Below are 20,410 nucleotides of genomic sequence, written 5' to 3'. Positions count from 1 at the left end.
ATAGAAACAGAAATTCTTGGAATTCAAATGCATAAAACAAGGTTCTGATTTTCTGGATCAGGGAAAGTCTAGGCAAAAAGATAAGTCTTTACAAGATGCCTGAAGCAGCTGGTGGTTCACGTATTTGTTTAACAAAAATTATATGCTGCCTAAGAAGACTTCTAGGAAGTTTACGAAGATATAAAACAAAACTGTGAAATCACTGATTTTTTTAAAAAGGCAGGTATTTAAAATATTCAGAAGATGATTAGAATCAACAGTAGCTCAAAAGAAAGCCATGTAACTTCTACATGCCTGGATGAGTTTGCCTAAACAAAAATGTTTTAAACAGGCAACAAAGAGAGTATATCATGAAAGTTCCTCCTTGATATCAGTAAGGCAGGAGAAATATTAGGTGACATCTGCCACAGTGTCAGTTCCACAGGTTGAAGGTGTTGGTTGAGTGGGCGTATATTGTGTGAAGCGATCCCGCAGACAAGTTGGTCCCAAGCTGTTATGGGCTTTATGTACTAATAGCAGCACCTAGAACTTGGCCTGGTATGTTAGAGGTTGAGGCATCAGGGGCTATAACAGAGAATGCCCTGTTTGGGGGCCACCACTGTGTAGGATACGGTACCATAAGTCAAGTTATCTCGGATGAAATAATAAAGTAATGCCTATCGGAATACCCTAAAAAGGCAGTTGAAAATAAACCACCATGGAAATTAGCTTCAGTGCTCTGCTGTATATTACAGGTGTGGTCCTGGTCAGGGTTAAAGGTAAAGGTAAAGGTACCCCTGACCATTAGGTCCAGTCGTGGCCAACTCTGGTGTTGTGGCACTCATCTCGCTTTATTGGCCAAGGGAGCCGGCGTACAGCTTCCGGGTCATGTGGCCAGCATGACTAAGCCGCTTCTGGCGAACCAGAGCAGCGCACGGAAACACCGTTTACCTTCCTGCCGGAGTGGTACCTATTTATCTACTTGCACTTTGACGTGCTTTCGAACTGCTAGGTTGGCAGGAGCACGGACCGAGCAACGGGAGCTCACCCCGCCGCGGGGATTTGAACCGCCAACCTTCTGATCGGCAAGTCCTAGGCTCTGTGATTTAACCCACAGCACCACCCGCATCCTGGTCAGGGTTAGATTAACTCTAAAACCCAGTAACAAAGCCTTTATTTGTTATATTCATATGATCTCTGCCTTTGGCCACTGCCTCCTAAAGACACGTATTGAGGAGAAAACCTCCAGAGGCCAACTTATCCAGCCCTTTGCTGAAACACCCATGAGAAAATCTTCCCAGCGTTCATTGCATTCTGTATATTCTTTAGCTGCACCTGTCTTGTTCCATCTGACCCTCCCGATAGTATCTCATGTTCTCTGACGTTGCAATTTATTTCCATTGTGGCAAGGGAGAAAGTCACTCAGTGAGCCAGACACCTGGGGTCGCCTTTATTTGCAATGTAGGGATAAGGATGTTTCACTGAGAGTTAATTTAATGAGTGTTGATAAAGAGCTTTGTCAATTACTGTTATTCATCCCAAATGCTGCCTATTCAACGGGGAGGGATATTGAGAAGAAGTGCTGCTTTTGATGAAGGGGGAATCTCCCTCTAGTTCCAACACGATTTCTCAGCCTTTCTCTTGCCTCTCATGAAACACTGTGTATTGTTCGAGGCAAAGTAAGAAATTGGCTCCTGGCCTCCCTGAGGGATTTGCAGATGCTGTGTTGATCCCTGCTGATCTGTAGCTAAGACACTCATTTCCTGTTTAGCAGCTAGCCTGAACCTATTTATGGAGAACTGGGAGTGGGGGCTAGGATTGAAACCAAACAACCGTGGTGTGGGAAATCTAGCTGAACAATGCTCTAGTTATTAGGGGTTGCCAGTTATCTGGCGGAGCCATATAATAAACCACAAAAGCAGTAGTGGCCAGTTTGCAAAAGGAGAGGAGTTGATGGTCTCTTTGGCCGACCATAGAGCCAAAGCTTCATACATGTTTTAAATTTTTCCACTGAGGTTGAAAAGAACTTCCCATTGGGGGGTATTTTTGGTACTTCGAAACACTTGCCAAATGCATGTACCCCCATGCTTACTAGCCCTCCGTCGTGCGCGATGCGGGGGGTGGGGTGGCATTTACCTGGCCTGACAGGTGAGTCACTGCTGCTTATTGGAGAGAGAGGGGTGAAGAGGAGAGGAGAGGCAGCAGTGAGGTCAGCCTGGTGCGTATGCAGGGACTAGAACACCAGATTGGCTCTGCCGGTGCATTTGCGCTGCACTGACTCTGGCACTGCCCCATCACGCCGGCCACTGTTCCTATGTACTATGTCCTGCCAGGGATTTATTCCTCAATGGATACCAAAAACAGGAAGCTTACCTAGTCCCTGGTAGACTGTGTTTAGCTTAGTGGGAATGTTTTTGAAAGGTCCTCTGAGCGGTACAGCAATAAAACTGCTAGCACATTTGCAAAGCTAAGCAGGATCTGGTATGGTTTAAAATTGGATGAGGGACCGCATGTTGACATTCCTGCACTGGAGGGGGTTGGACTAGATGACCCTCAGGGTCCCCGGGGCACGATTTCTGTTCTCCTCCTGAAGCAAAGTTCTTAACCCAAGGGAATATTTCTGGGTTAGCGGAGTCTGTAACCTGAAGCGTATGTAACCCGAGAAACCACTGTATTTTGTTTAGGCAAGCCTACGCAGATATTTAATTTTATTATATTCATCTTGTGTTTTTTAAACAGGTGTTGGTTTTATTTCTACTGTATTCTCACAGTTTGTTTTTATTGCTGTTTTAAATGAATATTCTACACCCATATATTTGCTCAATTAAGCAGTATATAAATCTTTCTAAGCAAAAAAATGCTAAATGCTAATACGGAACAGTGGAACAGGTGGCATGCCTCAGGGTCATGGTGGGTCACTGTTACCCCTGGGCATGTAAGTGCAGGGAGGTCTCCGCTGCTCCGGGTCTCAAGATTGCTCGGCTGCCATGCTGAGGAAATGCGCTGGAAGATTTTGTTCTGCCATCCCTCTTCCCTCTTCCCCTCCTCTTGATGAATTGTGTGTAAAACACAGACAAACCACGGTGCCAGATGCATTGGGGAAACAGCACACCGGCTCGCTATCTCAGCAAAACAGCATATGGAATAGACAGGCATAAAAGCCGAGGGTTTCTGGGCAGGCAAGCAGGTCATTGTAACCGGATGCCATATTTTCATTGAAGCAGCAAGGCATCATGGTAAAGAAGACAAAAGAGGATGAGGAAGGAGGGGAGCAGGGAAGCGGGAGGTGACCTGAAACAGAGAAATAAAAGTAGCATTTGTTGTTTGTCCGACAGCCAGCTGCAGACTATAAAAGGGGAGGGGGGTGAACTCTGTGCAGAAAGCAGGATGATTAAGTCATATCTCCAGAGCTGGCATAATGGCAAACAGCTCAATACGCCCAGGAACTCCCATCTTCCAGTGTTGTGCGAAGTAAAGTTGTGGAAATTGCGGAATGGAAAGGCGAGGACGCTAAATAAGTGAAAAGCAAAAGCGCAGAGAAATGCAGTCAGGGTGGCTTGGGGGGATATTTAAAGAGTAAAGATGGGCATGCCGGTAAAAAATAATGAAAATCAGTACCTTTATTAAGGCCAACCAGGCTGTCATAAAATGGTGTGCAAGCTTTGGTGTTCCTCAGGACTGAAAGAAACTTTGCCAGGTAGTAGATCAGTTTGGGATGTACCGTTTGAACACCTGCTCCAGGCCAAACCAAACAATATGGTAAACTTCATTTTATTTTTTTACATTTATAAGATGCTTTTCATCTAAGGGGCTCGGGACTGGGAGGAAATTCCCTCCTCCCAGTTTTGTCCTCACAACAGTCTGGTGAAGCAGGTTCATAGAGTCGTAGACCTGGGGGTCATCTACTCCAGTGTCTTGCAATGCAGGAATGAGTAGTTGTGACTAGTCCAAGGTCACCCAGTAAGTTTCATGGTCACCCCAGTCCTAGTCTGGCACGCTTAACCAGTACACATCCACTCAGCATAAACAGTGGGGAAGAGTCCCCTCTGCCACGATTGTACGCTGATTGTCATTGGCTTAGGTTGCTTTTCAAAAGGAGTGGACAAACACACAGAGGGTCACTGGCTATTTTAGCCATGACAGTGGGATGCAGCTTCTGTGTTCACGTGCAGAATACCTCTGGTTGCTGTATACGAGTGCCGTTCTACTTCGCTTGCAAACCTTTCCAGAAGCATCCGGTTGGCCCGATCCAACAAGTCATCTTTTATGTTTTAATTCTCAGCTGCCATCTATTCCTCCATGTGGGAGCTGGAAAACGTATTCTTCACTGAGTGGCTTGGTGGACTACCAGCATCAGAAAAGTGTTCTGCCCAGCAACAAGTTGCAGAAACAATTATAGTTTCAGGATGATTCTGTTCCCGGGTTTTAGGGGGGATGGGAGGAAGCAGGGGGGAGATCACTCACATTTTTCACTGTCTTAGCTAAAATTTATGACTTTGGTGTCTGTCCATCCCCTGTGTGTCTCTCTCTCCCCCCCCCACTTTCTTTCATTTCTATGTGTCTCTGCAGATGCATAAATTCCCTTCTTGAGAGAAAGAGAAGCATTATTCTTAATCAGAATTTGAGAAAGGCAGGCTGGGATGGGGGGAGCAGGGAGGAAGTACCAGTGTGTGTGTCTGTGCACACGTGTGTGTGTGTGCTGGTGTTGCAGAGGAGAATTATCTAATTCCGCCATCCTGTCATGTGAGCATCCCTGCTTAATTTAATACAATTATTTCATCAGGGAGGATAATATCAGCAGCGTAATTCATTTACACAACGTATTTCACAACTGCCTTTACCTCTCCACTTCTATAACCGCGGCTGGTAGTTTCAGAACTGCTTATGGGATAAGAGGAAGGGAACAGGAGGAAGAGAACTGCCAATCTCTGTTTGTCTATCTCTCTCTTTCTCTCTCTCTCTCTCTGTCTGTACAACTGCCGTCTCTGGAGGCAGTGATGGGGAAGGTCTGACTTTTGTGTGTGCCAGTTGCCGCTGGACGTCCATTATGGATATATTTACTGGTCAGACGTTTTTGGGATAAGCTAGCGACTCAGTAGATAAGCCAGTGACTGGCGGTATTGTTCAGTAAACGACAATGGCACGATTGTCTATGGGCCCAGATGTGCCAGGAAATTCACCGTATTGTGCATTTATGATGAAATGAAGATCTCTATGAAAGGGGAAAGAAAATAAAGGGAGGGGGGAAACTGGCTGGGGATGGGGAGGGAGTAGGTCTGGGGCTTTGTTTCCAAAGCAGTAAGGGTGCATTATTATTATTATTATTTCTTCTTCTTTTGTTGTTGTTGTTGTTGTTGTTGTTTTAAAAAACCTCCCTCTGTGGCTCCTTGCATCTCTCACGCTTTGGCTGTAATTTCTTGCCATCAATGTCATTTAAATAGGCTGCAGTACGCAAAGGATGTGTTCCCAGAGGTCAGGAAAAGCCTCTTTGGCAGAGCAGCCTCTCCTCTGCTTCTGCCAGGTCATTCCAGCTTTGCTGCTCCCAGCCCCCGCCCCCACCCAGTCAGATGGTGCACAATGCAAAGTCCTCTTAAGTTGCACTTTCCACTTGCAGCAATGTAGTCTGCAGCCCCACCACCACCACCGCTTTGCAAGCTCTTTTTAGCCACGTTGGCAGTGGAGATGGACAGACTGCCTTGCTTCGAAACCCTCAAATTCCAATGAGATCTGGGTTCGTTGCTCTGGTTTTCATTCCTCACAGTGGTGTTTCAGACCCCATCACGGGGTGGCAGAACCCTTAGGTGGCCAAGTAGACAGTGACCCTTAAATTGAGGGCAAGGGGTGCTCATTTTTATTGCTCCACCCAGCTGCCCACCCACCTCAAAATCCTAAAGCTAGTATACAGTGGTACCTCGGGTTACAAACACCTCAGGTTACAAACACTTTGAGTTACAGACTCCGCTAACCTGGAAGTAGTACCTCAGGTTAAGAACTTTACCTCAGGATGAGAACAGAAATCGTGTGGCGGCGGCATGGCAGCAACAGGAGGCCCCATTTGCTAAAGTGGTACCTCAGGTTAAGAATGGTTTCAGGTTAAGAACGGACCTCCTGAATGAATTAAGTTTGTAACCAGAGCTACCACTGTATTGCGCATTAGTCACAAAGGCTGTAGCCCCAAGCATTCCCTTTGGAGCTATTTTTCTATTTGCGGGGGGAGGGGGTTTGTTTCTTCAAAGTTGTGGCTTTTCCTTTCTGTCGTCTGAAATGGCACAGTCTAGGCTGCTTCCTCAGAACTTTGCCACGTCATTCTGCCGGATGTGCCGGCCAGATCCCTGACTCAAGTTTCTAGTGTGGCTTGAGCCTCACCGACTTCACAAAAGTGACAGAGTGTGCAATAAGATGGTAACAGTGGCCAAGGCCGAAATCTCAATTACATTTCTAAGCTCGGCCAAATCTACTCTAGCAGCAAAGAAATGTTTGCTTAAGAGGCCTTGCTGGCAATCTTTCTGCTTAATGTACAAATTATTATAATTTGTGTGTTCAGGGGGTGTTCTTTGCTTTCTACGAAGAAAGGCATATTTGGTTAGCAATCTGGAACCATCGTCATTCATGATCACATTTTGTTTTTGTCACAGCAATGTTTGTATTATTTATTTTTAAAAGGGGGGTATAAATAACATCGTCTGCTCTAAGAGATTGGAGAACTGGTCCCCTGCTAATAAAATGAAGTTCAATAGGGACAAATGTAAGGTTCTGCACTTAGGCAGGAAGAACCAGATGCAAAAATATAAGGCGGGGGACTAAGAGTCTTAGTGGACTACAAGCTTAACATGAATTAACAGTGTGATGCAGCAGCAAAAAAGGGGAATGGTATTCCAGGCTGCATCAACAGAAGTGTGGTGCCCATATCAAGGGAAGTAAAATAGTCCCACTCTATTCTGCCTTGGTCAGACCACACTTGGAATACTGTGTCCAATTCTGGGCACCACAATTTAAGAAGGATGTTGACAAGCTTGGCATGCAGTGCAGGACTCTCAGCTAAAGCATCAATGACAGATAACCATCCAACCTCGGCTTAAAAGCCTCCAAGGAAGGGAGTCTGTTTCACTGTCAAACAGCTTTCTGACTGTTTTTGCTATCAGAAAGTCCTTTGTGATGTTTAGTTGGAATCTCCTTTGGTTTGAGTCCTACCCTCCAGAGTAGGAGAAAACAAGCTGCTCCATCTTCTATGTGACAACCCTTGAGATATTTGAAGATGTCTATAATATGGACGTCTCCTCTTTTCCAGGCCAAACATAGCCAGCTCCTTCAACTGTTCCACATAAGGAACCGACCGCAACCCTGTGAACATCATGTGATGTTCCCTTCTTCATGTGCCTCCCCTACAAGAGGTCCGGAGGGCGGCAACATGAGAACGGGCCTTTTCTGCTGTGGCTCCCCATTTGTGTAATTCTCTCCCCAGGGAGGTTTGCCTGGCGCCTTCATTATATATGCCTGAAGTCGCACCAGTATGGCCTGTCTCACCTGCTTGGTCTTCTTATGCCCATTTTAGGACGACGTGGCCCAGCCATTGAACCTCTCGGCAAAACCCAAGACAGCAGACAGCAAGTCTCCCACATCACCCACCTCTCCTCACATGCCGCCCTTGAGAATAAACAGCGGGAGCAGCTCGCTCAAATCTATACCAGCAACGTTAGCCAGTCCTTCGGCCAGAGTCAACACAATAGGTAAGTTCTCTTCCTTTTACTTTTCAGAGAGGAGCACAGGTGGTGATTATGATTATCAAGACTTTTTTTCCCCACTAGAACTTAGTTCTGGCACCTCTCAGGTGGGCACTATTGCCATTATAAGAGAAGGGAAGTTTTTTTCAATGTTTGAAGTTTTATTCTGTTTTTAGTCCTCTGTTGGGAGCCGCCCAGAGTGGCTGGGGAAACCCAGCCAGATGGGCGGGGTATGAATATTATTATTATTATTATTATTATTATTATTATTATTATTATTATTAGAGGTGTTCATGGTGAGTTCCGGCACCTCTTCTTCTGGAAAAAATAGATCTGATGGTGATGATGATGAAGATCTCATCCTTCACCCTAATGTCCCAGGGTGGGTTACAACCATTAAAGCACCACTCTGAAAACATTTCAAAACAATTTACAGTCACAGATATGGAGGGAGAGGGGATCCTAAAAAATAAATACATTTCAAGTATCAAAAGCCAGGGTAAAGAGGTACATCTTCAGCATTTGTTGAAAGCTGTATAATGAAGATGTCATTTGTTTGTTTGTTTGTTTATTATTAAGTGGGGGAAGTTCCACAACTTAGGGGCTGCCAAAGAGAATGCCCTCTTCCAGGCTGCTGCCACCCAGAGTATGAGTGCGGTGCAGCAACAAAGAGGGCCAGTGCTGACCTTAACACCCTAGAGGGTCATAGACTCATAGAGTTGGAGAATTGGAAGGGGTCCTGTGGGTCATCTAGTCTAATCTCCAGGGAAAGAGGGGGGTGTCTTTCAGCTTTGGGGGGCCTGAGTCATTTAGGGCTTTAAACACTAACCAAGAGCACCTTGAATTCAGTGTGGGAAAGAATTGGCAACCAGTGCAGCTATTTTAATGCAGGACTCTCGTGAGATCAGAGGAATAACCTCTGCCAAAGAAACCTCGGAGAACCTAACCTCCTCAAGGATTAATGTGGGTCCTTAATTTTAAGCTCTCGTTTAGAAAAAGGAAGCGAGTTTCTATGACTGGGCTGAAAGTTCTCCTTTGAAAAATTTTGGCTTCAAAATTTGCAGGGGAAGGGGGCCAAGGGGAAAAAAGGATGGCGCCCAACTGAGTGCTTGTGGGGGACAGTGACATTCGGCAATGTTTTCAGCCCCTCCGTTATCTATTCTCTTTATTATTGTTGTTTTTAAAATTTCACACCAATTCTGGCAGTAGGAGCTTCCCTAACGTATACTATTTCCAGACTCTGCAGGGTGGTAAAGGCCGGGCATTGAAATAGCAACAGATCTAGCTAGGTAGGAGAGTAATAGAACACCTCTCACAGGACAAAAGTCTGGCTGCTACATTTTGAACAAGTTGAAGCTTCTGAGCGTCTTCAAAGGCAGTCCCACCATAGTCCGCAGCACATTTCCTCTAATAATAAAAAAGCGTCCCTGGTTTTGATATATCCCTCCTCATGTGCATCAAGGGAAATGTTTACTCTGGTGCATAGGGTGTTAGAAACTGGGATATGAAAGCTAGGAGCTGGCACCTTAAACCTAGGATATGGGCGCAACAATTGAATGTCTGTTGTTGTTGTTGTTTAGTTGTTTAGTCGTGTCCGACTCTTCATGACCCCATGGACCAGAGCACGCCAGGCACTCCTGTCTTCCACTGCCTCCCACAGTTTGGTCAAACTCATGCTGGTAGCTTCGAGAACACTGTCCAACCATCTAGTCCTCTGTCATCCCCTTCTCCTTGTGCCCTCCATCTTTCCCAGCATCAGGGTCTTTTCCAGGGAGTCTTCTCTTCTCATGAGGTGGCCAAAGTATTGGAGCCTCAGCTTCACAATCTGTCCTTCCAGTGAGCACTCAGGGCTGATTTCCTTCAGAATGGATCGGTTTGATCTTCTTGCAGTCCATGGGACTCTCAAGATTCTCCTCCAGCACCATAATTCAAAAGCATCAATTCTTCGGCGATCAGCCTTCTTTATGGTCCAGCTCTCACTTCCATACATCACTACTGGGAAAACCATAGCTTTAACTATACGGACCTTTGTTGACAAGGTGATGTCTCTGCTTTTTAAGATGCCCCTCATGGATCACTGCCTTGGCGTGGCAAAGGGGCTTATATAACTCAGAGAAGCTATGAGCTATGCCGTGCAGGGCCACCCAAGATGGACAAGTCACAGTGGAGAGTTTTGACCAAACGTGATCCACCTGGAGCAGGAACCGGCAAGCCACTCCAGTATCCCTGCCAAGAAAACTCCATGGACAAAGACAAGCATGGAATGTAAAGGCACACTTTTTTAATATAACAAGAATACAAAGCTGAAAATGAATGGACTGCAGCTAAAATATTATGTTCATTTTTCACATGGTCTAGTAGTCCTTCCCCTGCCCAGCCCCCTAATATTCTTAAGAGGGATTCTTCTCCACTCTTTACAGAGTAGCTGGAAGTGGGGAGGCAGAGAAAAAGGTCCTCCTTTCCTTCTAGTCTGCAGTTTTAATCTGAAATCTTAGGCACAGTACTGAGCCCAGAGCTCAGAAACTGCTCGCGCTAATGAAATTCCCTGTGGCAGAATGCCACATTTGGTGGGGCACTGGGTGCACACTGGTGCCACTGGGTGAGGGTACCAGGAGAGCTGTTGGGATGCCACACACAACTGCAGTCCAGACATACTCCCCCCCCATCCAACGTTCAAAGGCACTTTTAAGCTTGTTCAACGAGCCTCGGAGTAGCTGCACGCACTTCTTAATTTTCCAGATAAAATCTTTTCCTTCCCACTTTCTGGTCTCTTCCCTGCATTTGGAATCCTTGCCATTTCCCTCCCTCCCTTTCAGTGAAATGTAGATTTTGAAAGGCTGTACCTGTAATGAGTGATAATGTAATTGGATAAAAGCTGTGAGGATGACTGGAGTTGTAAAGGTCACTCTTGTAAGGAGAATTAATGTGTTATACCATTAATAAACCATGGGAAACTGTGGACCAAAAGATAACATATTTAAGTTATTGTTAATGACATGGGCTTCGCCACCGTATATCTTTGTGAGACAGATATAGAAAGGGACTTTTTGAGGTTACTGAAGGGGATCGTGGTGCGTGCCGGCTAGGATAATGGAGCCTGGTCGTCGTCGTCGTCGTCGTCTTCTTCTTCTTCTTCTTCTTCTTCTTCTTCTTTCCTTTAAGTTTGGGAAATCTCTGGCTGCTGCCAGGTTGCTGTTTGAGTTACAATCAGGAAGAGATGGTTAGAAGCAGAATGAGGCAGAAAGTTGATTCAGTTCTCCTTTAAAGTCAAATCTGTCAAAACTCAGAAACAAAAATGCCCGGGCAAAAAGAAATATCTTATCACCTGGTGCCAAAAATAATCAGACTTATAATCAGATTATCTAGGTACAGCATTTGAGAGTCGGCACATTCCTGCCACTGATCATCACTGGCTTCACTTCCAAACACAGAATCTGGAGAAGAGTCTTTGAGGAACATCTTAGTAGCATTTTTAAGATTGCCATGTTTCCCTGCATGTTCCTAAGCTCAGTTTGTGACTTAGCTGCCATATTTTGTTTTACCTGAAGTTTCTGAACCATCTTCAACGGCACCCTCGCATACAATTCATCATAGTGATCCAAACAGCCAAAATAGTGATCCATAAACTGACCAGGCTGGCTGAGGCCATATCTATCATAGGTGATGTTTTGGTAGCCTGCTTGGGCTTCCTACACATGCACCCTAAAGCGAAGTTTCAGAAGTGAAACCCCATCAGAAACAGATGCAGCACTGTCTCCAAAAATTCGCGAACCACCTGCCAACAGCAGCTCCACCTTGGTGGAATTTAAAGTATTCCTATCAATACTATGCATTTGGTACAACTAATAGCTCTAAATGGCTCCTCCTACTCCTCCTGAAGTGTCCTATGACGGTCTCAAAGATCAATTTGTGATTGTTCTGTAAAGAAGGACTCCCTTCTCTGCACATCCTGAGGGGATTTTGAGGTGTTGCGTGTTCAGATCCCAAGACCTCCCCCAATAAATCAAGACACAATTGACACGGAATTTAGTTTAAGGTTATGGGCATAATTTTGGCCAAACTTTATTGATTACAGATCGTGAGTGGTTTGCTTAGGCATTGGTTCCCGACTAGCTGCACCTGACCTCAGCAGGGCAGCACTGACGCCTGGACTCTGGCAGACGTCAGTAAGGGAAACATCCTGGGGGAGCATTGGACCAGAGTCAGACTCAAGCTCACCCCACATGCTCCTAGGGGCTCTGGCATGGCCCTATACCCTGAAAGGGGATGGGACACAAGCAAGGCAAGCCCCTGGATTCCTTTGCGCATGGGAGGGTGCTCCAAACTCCCTTCGACCACACTTTGAACCAATGCCTAACCGCCAAACCTAAGTTGTGACTATTTGCTATGCGGCAGGCGAAACCCAAGTGGCACCAGCCAATCAGCCAAATGTGAAAATTCCTACCAGGCCCCTGTCCCAAAAGCAGACGACCCACGACAGCATAGCAAGGTCATAAAGGTAAAGATATAGCGACCCCCTGACCATTAGGTCCAGTCGCGGACGACTCTGGGGTTGCGGCGCTCATCTCGCTTTATCGGCCGAGGGAGCCGGCGTACAGCTTCCAGGTCATGTGGCCAGCATGACTAAGCCGCTTCTGGCAAACCAGAGCAGCGCATGGAAACGCCATTTACCTTCCCGCTGGAGCGGTACCTATTCATCTACTTGGACTTTGACATGCTTTCAAACTGCTAGGTTGGCAGGAGCTGGGACTGAGCAACGGGAGCTCACCCCGTCGCGGGGATTCGAACCACCAACCTTCTGATCAGCAAGCCCTAGGCTCTGTGGTATAACCCACAGTGCCACCCACATAATGAACCCTAACTATAGGGAGGGTGGGTGGGTGATCTGGTGCATGAGGCAATAAAGAGGAAGCTCAACACAACATGCAGCTGTATATAGGGGTCCTTCGGTTAATGCATGAAACGATCCCATTGGCCAGATTTACCCTAGCAACCGAGGGAATACCAATCGGGTTGTTGTGGCTATCCAATCGCTCCCACCCACAACAGCATTAAGTTTAATCTTGATGATCTCACTGCAACGTGTGCTCTCTGCGGGGAAGGACACGATTTCCGAAATGCCGACTAGAGCTGCAGCCGTCCTGAAATACGAGTTCCGCGATCCCGTTAATTCCCTGCAACCTGTCTCTTCCGTTGACAGCTTTTAAGAGTTCTTCTGTGCATTATGCAGATTGTGATGGTGGATTGAGGGCCCCCTTGGGTAGGCCACCTTTCCCTCAGCCCTGCTCAGAAGCCCCAGGCCATGTGGGGAAAGTGTGTGCCTTCTTAGGTCAGCATTGTCCCACTTTCCACCAGATGCAATGCTGCAGCGGCGAGCAGCCGCACTCCGACATTCCCTGCATAGTGTGTGAAAGTAGCACACTGTAGAGACTTCCACCTTGCCAGCATAACATGGCAAAGTAGACACAGAGAGTCAACACCTGCACTTTAGACCAGCTTTTGTCAACCTGGTATCCTCAAGATGTCTTGGGCGACAACTTCCATTAGCTCCAGCCAGTAAAATATCTAGAGGTTTTAGGCAAATGCTGCTTTGGAATTAAGGAGTGTGGGCAATGAATATTGTCCCACATTTAAAGAAAAAAATGAGGTAGAAAAGTAGGGTTTTTGTTTGTTTTGTAATTCGTTTTTATTAAAGAACAAAAAATCAAGTCATAACAGAAGGAAGTTAAGAGAGGGGGGAAATGACATTTTCTTAACATTTGCATCCCAGTATATTATAGATATCTATTTTACCATAAATCTATCGATATTCGTTTTTAAGAAAAATAAATAAGGAGGCAAACATGGAGATTTTTGAGGACAGTACATTCTGTTGACTAAAGGTAGATTCCTACTCCACTTTTTAAATTTACTTAGGGGGAAATTCATTAATATAATCAAGAAAAGGAAGAAACTCAGGCATTCCAGTTACTAGCATATTTCACCAAGGCTAATAACGAAATTATAATAATAATAATTATAAACATCATACTCTAACAACAATATAACAATCTTTCACAAACTCAAAAACATGTCCCTTTTTAATTTGTCCTGGGCTCAATCTTAGTTTTAGGGTTTTGTTGAGCCTCTCCCTGATGTGCTAGTTTATTACATGCAGGCAGTTGGGTTTGGGGTTTTTTTTCATGTCAGAGGGAATTTAAAAATAGTAGACCCACCTTCAGTCTTGGGCTGAGAAAGTTCTGAAAATAAATAGCTCGGGCCTGTTCTACACATGCGATAGAAAGGACGACACCACTTTAAAGTGCAGGGGGAAGCGTGGGGTCTTCTTTTCGAATGTGAAGAGCGAATGCAAGTGCTTGTAGAAAGCTAGCTCACAAAGGAACAGGCTTCCGCGATATCTTAGCCTTCTACTGCACTTGCGGTTAGGTGTGTGTTTTTTCTTCCTTAAGCAAACCTAAAGCATTCACGGAATGCCTGCTCCATCTGATACAGCACATCGTGCCACCTAATATTGCTGTAATTTTGCTACCCCCTCACTACCTTCAATGCAAAGATCAACGCTAACCAAAGCTTCCTCTGCCCACTCAAACTGGGAGGTTTCCCAAGCGCCTAGGTTTTGATTTCCCAAGGAAGCGGGAATTGCCAAACTCCGTTGCTTTCAAAACAATTTTATTTTTTTCCGAAGCGTTTAAAAGCACACACACAGAGACACACACACACACCAGCAACAACCCAACAACCTCTCAGCAGTGCCGCCGCAGACGAACCTGACACCAGCTTCCCTCCCCGTAACATTTCAAAGCGGAGCGCGAGGAGACAATGTTGTACATTCTTTGGCAATCGGCAGATCAGATAGAAGGCGCAAGCAATACGGCAAGGATGTGTAATGTGACATGATTAGACAAGGCTCTTTAGGAACAGAACATTCATAATTGAGACAAAAGAAAAGAGTATTAATAACACTTTCCTAACGCGGCAGTTAGCCATTTTATATTTCCTTTCTTTAATCTTAGTGTTTTTCAACAAATCATGGGATTTAATAGCGTGTTTTGGCAGATTAGAGGATTTATGGCCCAGATGTTTTTTGTTCTAAAAATGGATTAGGGTGTAAAGTTTGCTGGAATCCATGGAACATGTTGAGGCAAGCCGGTCATTTTGCGTGTGATTAGTGCCAGCCTTCTGTCTAACAGCCCCTCCATCTGTTACAATTCACCAATGGATCTGGTTAGATTTAGCCTCATGTCACAAACAGAAGCCCCCTTTCCGGGCAATTTCATATTGCAGTTTTCAAGGCTGCTCTCGGAAGGGAGGGGGAAAAAATATAAAATGCAATAAATAAATAAATATGCAACTTTGATGCCCTGGCTTTAAAAGATATAGAGAAAGTGACCAGGTTAAGAGGAACGGGGAGGCAGGTAGAGAAATGGCCGATATTAGGATTGGTTCCCCCTCCCCATCTGTTTGAATAGATTGGGGTCTGGAGGTCTTTATTCCCCAACACTGTGTGTGTGTGTGTGTGTGTGTGTGTGTGTGTGTGTGAACTGCAGCCAAGGAATAAACATCTGACCCAGAATTAGCAGAGCGGGAATCTAAAGTCCATGGCACTATGGTGCCTTATGTGTTTCTGAGTGACAGGTGGCGTAGGGAGGTGTGTGTGTGCGTTTGTGTAGCTGCGGGTGACGTTCCGTAGCTGAGGTTTATCCGCTCAGCCGCCGTATCTTACAGCAAAAGCATCATCACCTGTGGTTTATTAAGGGATTTGCGAGTTTAAGGAAACGGGTGTAAGATATTTTGATTTTCTCTTCCTGCCACACAGGCTGCAATTAAATAAGCTCGGCTCAGAGGAAGGCAATTATAGCTCCAGGTTTTTTTTGCTGCATGGGATTTCGTTTGCTGCAGCAACGAGGCGTGCTAGGCGCTGTACAGAACTTGACCTAGTTCCTATCGCAGCGGACTTAGATTATAAGTAGCATTAGCAAGGCAAGGTGAGCAGGATGCAAAGGGCCACTGCCCGTGGTCAGAGGTTAGGAAAGGGCCTTTGGGGAAGTGTTACCCAAACGCTGTAATGGGCTCCCCTGGACTGCTTGCTTGGTGCCCAGTTTAATGAGTGTTTGGCTCAGAACTAAGGGTTGTGCCCAGGACAGAGTTCCACTTGTGGAATGGCACTTCCTCTCCTTCACCCTGTGTGCCCCCAAAATCTGTTCCGGGGGGCTTCCTGGAGGGCAGAGCGAGAGATGGAGAGAAAAGTGGTGTCCGGAGTGGGGTGGGGTTGTTGTTTGTTCACAATATAATAATACAGAAGTTGAACTCAAAACACATAACAAAACAAAAATAGAAACAAACCAATAACACACCCCACAAACACATTTAGAAGGCCGTAGAATGGTTTGCAAACAGGTTAAGACATTAGCAGGATTAAAGTAAAAGGTTAAAGCCTGCAGTGATATTAAACAATTATGGATTATATGTGATAAATAATGACTAGGTTTAATTTGGAAATGCAGTAAAAATATTATAAGTATAAGGAACTGCAGAAAGAAGAGAGGTGAGTCGAAATGTGATGCATGTAATAACTTGATTTTTAAGTTTGTTTGGGTTTTTTGCTTTTTGTTTGTTGTAAAATGAAAGTTATAAATAAAGTAAAAGTCCACAGAATGTTAATCAGCCAAAGGCCTGGTTATGGAAAAACATTTTCAACTAGCACCTAAAGTTATGTAATGAAGGTACCAGGTGAGCCTTTCTAGGGAGAGCATTCCACAGAAAAGGGAGATAGAGGGAAAGGGGGCGTCAAACGGAGAGAAAAGTGGCTGGTCCATCTTTTTATCTTTTTTCTTTTTGCCCAACCCATCACAACAGCCCACAACAGATTACTCTCTAGGAATGCAGCCCTCAGCTTTTCTTGGAGTATGGTCATGCCAGTTAATTTCAGTGGGCCTACTCGGAGTACGGCAAGCATTGGACCGACCCATAATCTTTATCTCCAGGGCTTTTGTTACAGCTCTGTAGTCTTAAGGTGGTCCTGGAGGTCTCTTTCCTAGCTTGTCTATAAAACAGGAATAATAGTGGCATGCTTCCAAAGGGGAGTAAAATTCATTTTGTATGTTTGTTTGATTGATAGATTGATTGATTGATTGATCTTGCACACAGTAAACAATTTCCTTGTGCTATCTGGCCAAGCGAGGGAAAGTAGTTATTTAGCATCCTCAAAACTTGTTTTTAAAGCCTCCTGATACCACTAATGATCTTTTATTTCCATACGTTGACTGAAGAATGAATAAAATACTCGTCCATTTATACCACAGGGTGTTTCCATCCCTAATTCGAGGCACTAGCAACTGATGAGTTTGCTCATTGCCCAGCGTCCATTAAAAAAAGGTCTCCTGAGTGTTTTGAAGATAACCGCTCGCAATGTTTCCTGGTAACCTTGCTCCTCTTTGTGTCCCCTCTCTCCCCTCCACCCCGTGCCTAGATATCCTTTCCTCTATCACATCGTCAGGGTACTTAAATGACCACGATGCTGTTACCAAGGCGATCCAGGAGGCTCGGCAGATGAAGGAGCAGCTACGGCGGGAGCAACAGGTGCTCGACGGGAAGGTTGCTGTGACAAACAACTTGGGTCTGAATAACTGCAGGACAGACAAGGTCAGTCTTCCAAGAATCCTCTTGGCAGTTCGGCTCCCAAGTGTTGCACCTGACTGCTCTCTGTACCAGCTTTTCTGTTTGGAACAGGGGTTCGGTGGGGCTTTTCTACCTGGAGGACTGCATTTTGGGGGGCCACATGCCAGAGGCAAAAAAATATATATATGGATAGGGCAATGAATTTAAATTCTTCCTCTGCCACACAACCTTTCTACACCCACCCACCCTGCTGTATCCTCTACCCAAGAGAGCAGGAAGCATTATCAGAGATCATGTAATTAACGTCCCCTCTAGTTCTATGCTTGGATATGCTTTGAACCGAGCTTTGGTGGCTGAGGGGTATGTCTCCATCTCTCGTTCTGAGGAGGGCCTTGGTCAAGTCACTGCCTCTCACCATTGTCTACCTCACAGGGTTGTTTTGAGTACCTTGGCATGAGATTGGGAGGAAGACTGGGGTGAGGATGGCATAATAAATAATAATAGGGGCATCTGGAGCCACCGATAGAGGCTTAAAGGTAAGGGAAAGATACTCCTGACCATTAGGCCCAGTTGCGGCGCTCATCTCACTCTATAGGCCAAGGGAGCCTGCGTTTGTCCGTAGACAGCTTCCGGATCATGTGGCCAGCATGACTAAGCCACTTCTGGCGAACCAGAGCAGCGCATAGAAATGCCGTTTACCTTCCCGCCGGAGCGGTACCTATTTATCTACTTGCACTTTGACATGCTTTCGAACTGCTAGGCTGGCAGGAGCTGGGACTGAGCAACGGGAGCTCACCCCGTTGCAGGGATTCGAACTGCCGATCTTCCAATCAGCAAGCCCAAGAGGCTCAGTGGTTTAGACCACAGCGCCACCCACGATATGGTCTGATATGGGGCTTAAGAAATTATATTTGGGCTTCTCCAATTTATCTTTCTTCTGCAATGTTCAGACTCTGCCAGTTTCTTTATTTATGTAATCCACACACTGACTCAAGGAAGGGAAAGAAGAAAGCCCTAATAAGCCCTTTTGCAAGGGTGTGTGTGTTTGAATGTAACAAGATGAGTGTTTTGGTGTGTGTTTTTTTTAAAAAAGCTCTATTCCATGCTGTCAATACGTATTATGCCTGGGTGTTCCTTGAAGCATTTGGTCCAAGTGGGGGGGGGGAACATGCTTTTTTTGGAAATACATGTGTTGGGGAGATGAGCTGGATTTGAAAATAATGTTATTCAAGCTTCTCTGGGAGCAAAAGCTTTTGCTGACACGGAGGCTAAGCTGCTGGTGACATCAGGCTGTCATGCATGTTTTGTGAGTTTTTCTTATGAGTCATGTTAGATGACACAGCAAAAAAAAAAAAAACCAAACACAACCCCAGAAATGTCAGGCTCCTGTACCCTTCAGCTGGGGCTCTTGACTGGTGTAGTGGCTAGAGTTTCTGGCTAAGAGCGAGGTAGCCTGAGGCCATATCTCCACCCAGCCATGAAGCTTCTGTCCAGCCAGTCCCACTCAGCCTAACCTACCACAAAGAGTTGTTGTGATGGACTGGAGAGAGTGAGATGACAATGAGGTCCTTGGAGGAAAGGCGTAATAAATTTATTTATAAATTTATAAATAAATTTATATAATAAATTTGGACAGACCTCACCTGGAGTACTGTGTCCAGTTCTGGGCACCACAATTCAAGAAGGACACTGACAAACTGGAACGTGTCCAGAGGAGGGCAACCAAAATGGTCAAAGGCCTGGAAACGATGCCTTATGAGGAACTGCTAAGGGAGCTGGGCATGTTTAGCCTGGAGAAGAGGAGGTTAAGGGGTGATATGATAGCCATGTTCAAATATATAAAAGGATGTCACATAGAGGAGGGAGAAAGGTTGTTTTCTGCTGCTCCAGAGAAGTGGACACGGAGCAATGGATCCAAACGACAAGAAAGAAGATTCCACCTAAACATTAGGAAGAACTTCCTGACAGTAAGAGCTGTTCGACAGTGGAATTTGCTGCCAAGGAGTGTGGTGGAGTCTCCTACTTTGGAGGTCTTTAAGCAGAGGCTTGACAACCATATGTCAGGAGTGCTCTGATGGTGTTTCCTGCTTGGCAGGGGGTTGGACTCGATGGCCCTGTGGTCTCTTCCAACTCTATGATTCTATGATTCTATGATTCTCATAAAACTTAGTGTCTGCTACTATAGCTGGCTGCTGATCTTTGCTGGTTCATGTAGAAGTTGACATGGATCTTGTATAGAACCTAGGTGTGGCCCTCTAGATGTTTTTGGACTCCAACTCCTGTCAGCCTTAGCCAGCATAGTCCACGGCCAGGGATGATGGGAGTCCAATAGGCCTAACAGCACCTGGAGGTTCCCCAGCCCTGCCATAAACAAAAATGGAGATTATGCAGCTCTGACTTAATATAGTCCTCATTTAGAGAAAACAGCATAGCTGTCAACTTTCAGATTTGACAATAAGGGATCAGCAGCCTCACCAGTCCCGGGGACAGTCTACGGAATATCTAACAATCCAGGATAGCAGTGGGAAGCAGCGGGAAACGGCACTGGAATAAGGGAATTTCCTGCAAAAAAAGGGAAAGTTGACAGCTATGGAAAACAGGGTATCCCCGCATTGGAGGTTGGGTAGGAAGTTGTTCATCTTGCGAACCTCCTAGTTGAGAAAGGATTTGAACCCTGGGCTAGAGCAATAGGAAACACACACACACCTTTAAAAAATTGCCATGCTTCTACTGCCTTTCTCATGGTGTGAATTCCTTGGTTTCCTTGTATTTCATCCTCGCCCCCGGCTCCCCTGTGAATTTTCACAGTGCAGGCTTTTTTTCTGCCCCTTGCTGAGTGTGTGAATGGACTCGCTGCTGCCTTTCCCTGCCACTTTCACAACACTGGAAATTGAGAGCTGTTGGCCAGGACAAGGGGCGTGGGGGGGGGGCGCAGAGTAAAAACCCTGAAAACACTCTTTCAAGAAAATGTCACATCTGTAAGGGGAAAGAAGTGCAGCTGTGCTAAAGTATCCTGTCTGAGAGACAAATTTGCAGCTGAGGAAAACATAGAACTTGGGGTTCGGACATGCATTGTTGGTTCGGCTTCACTG

The 20,410-nt window shown here is 45.6% G+C and overlaps 1 protein-coding gene across 11 annotated transcripts in view; it reads left to right on the top strand.

Annotated features, from left to right (window-relative positions):
- Positions 1 to 20,410, top strand: part of SOX5 (SRY-box transcription factor 5) — a 783,587-nt gene that overhangs the window by 716,382 nt on the left and 46,795 nt on the right. For all 11 annotated transcript variants that reach the window (XM_081209974.1, XM_081209972.1, XM_081209973.1 and 8 more), the window contains 2 exons: positions 7,532 to 7,706; positions 17,170 to 17,342. In XM_081209974.1, the coding sequence (XP_081066100.1) occupies positions 7,532 to 7,706; positions 17,170 to 17,342 (348 nt within the window). The remainder of the gene's footprint in view (positions 1 to 7,531; positions 7,707 to 17,169; positions 17,343 to 20,410) is intronic.

Source organism: Podarcis bocagei, assembly GCF_964188305.1.
Source record: "Podarcis bocagei genome assembly, chromosome: 10".
Classification (NCBI taxonomy): Eukaryota; Metazoa; Chordata; class Lepidosauria; order Squamata; family Lacertidae; genus Podarcis; species Podarcis bocagei.
The sequence above is the reverse complement of the archived record's forward strand: the minus strand, read 5'-3'. Positions and strand labels throughout refer to the sequence as shown.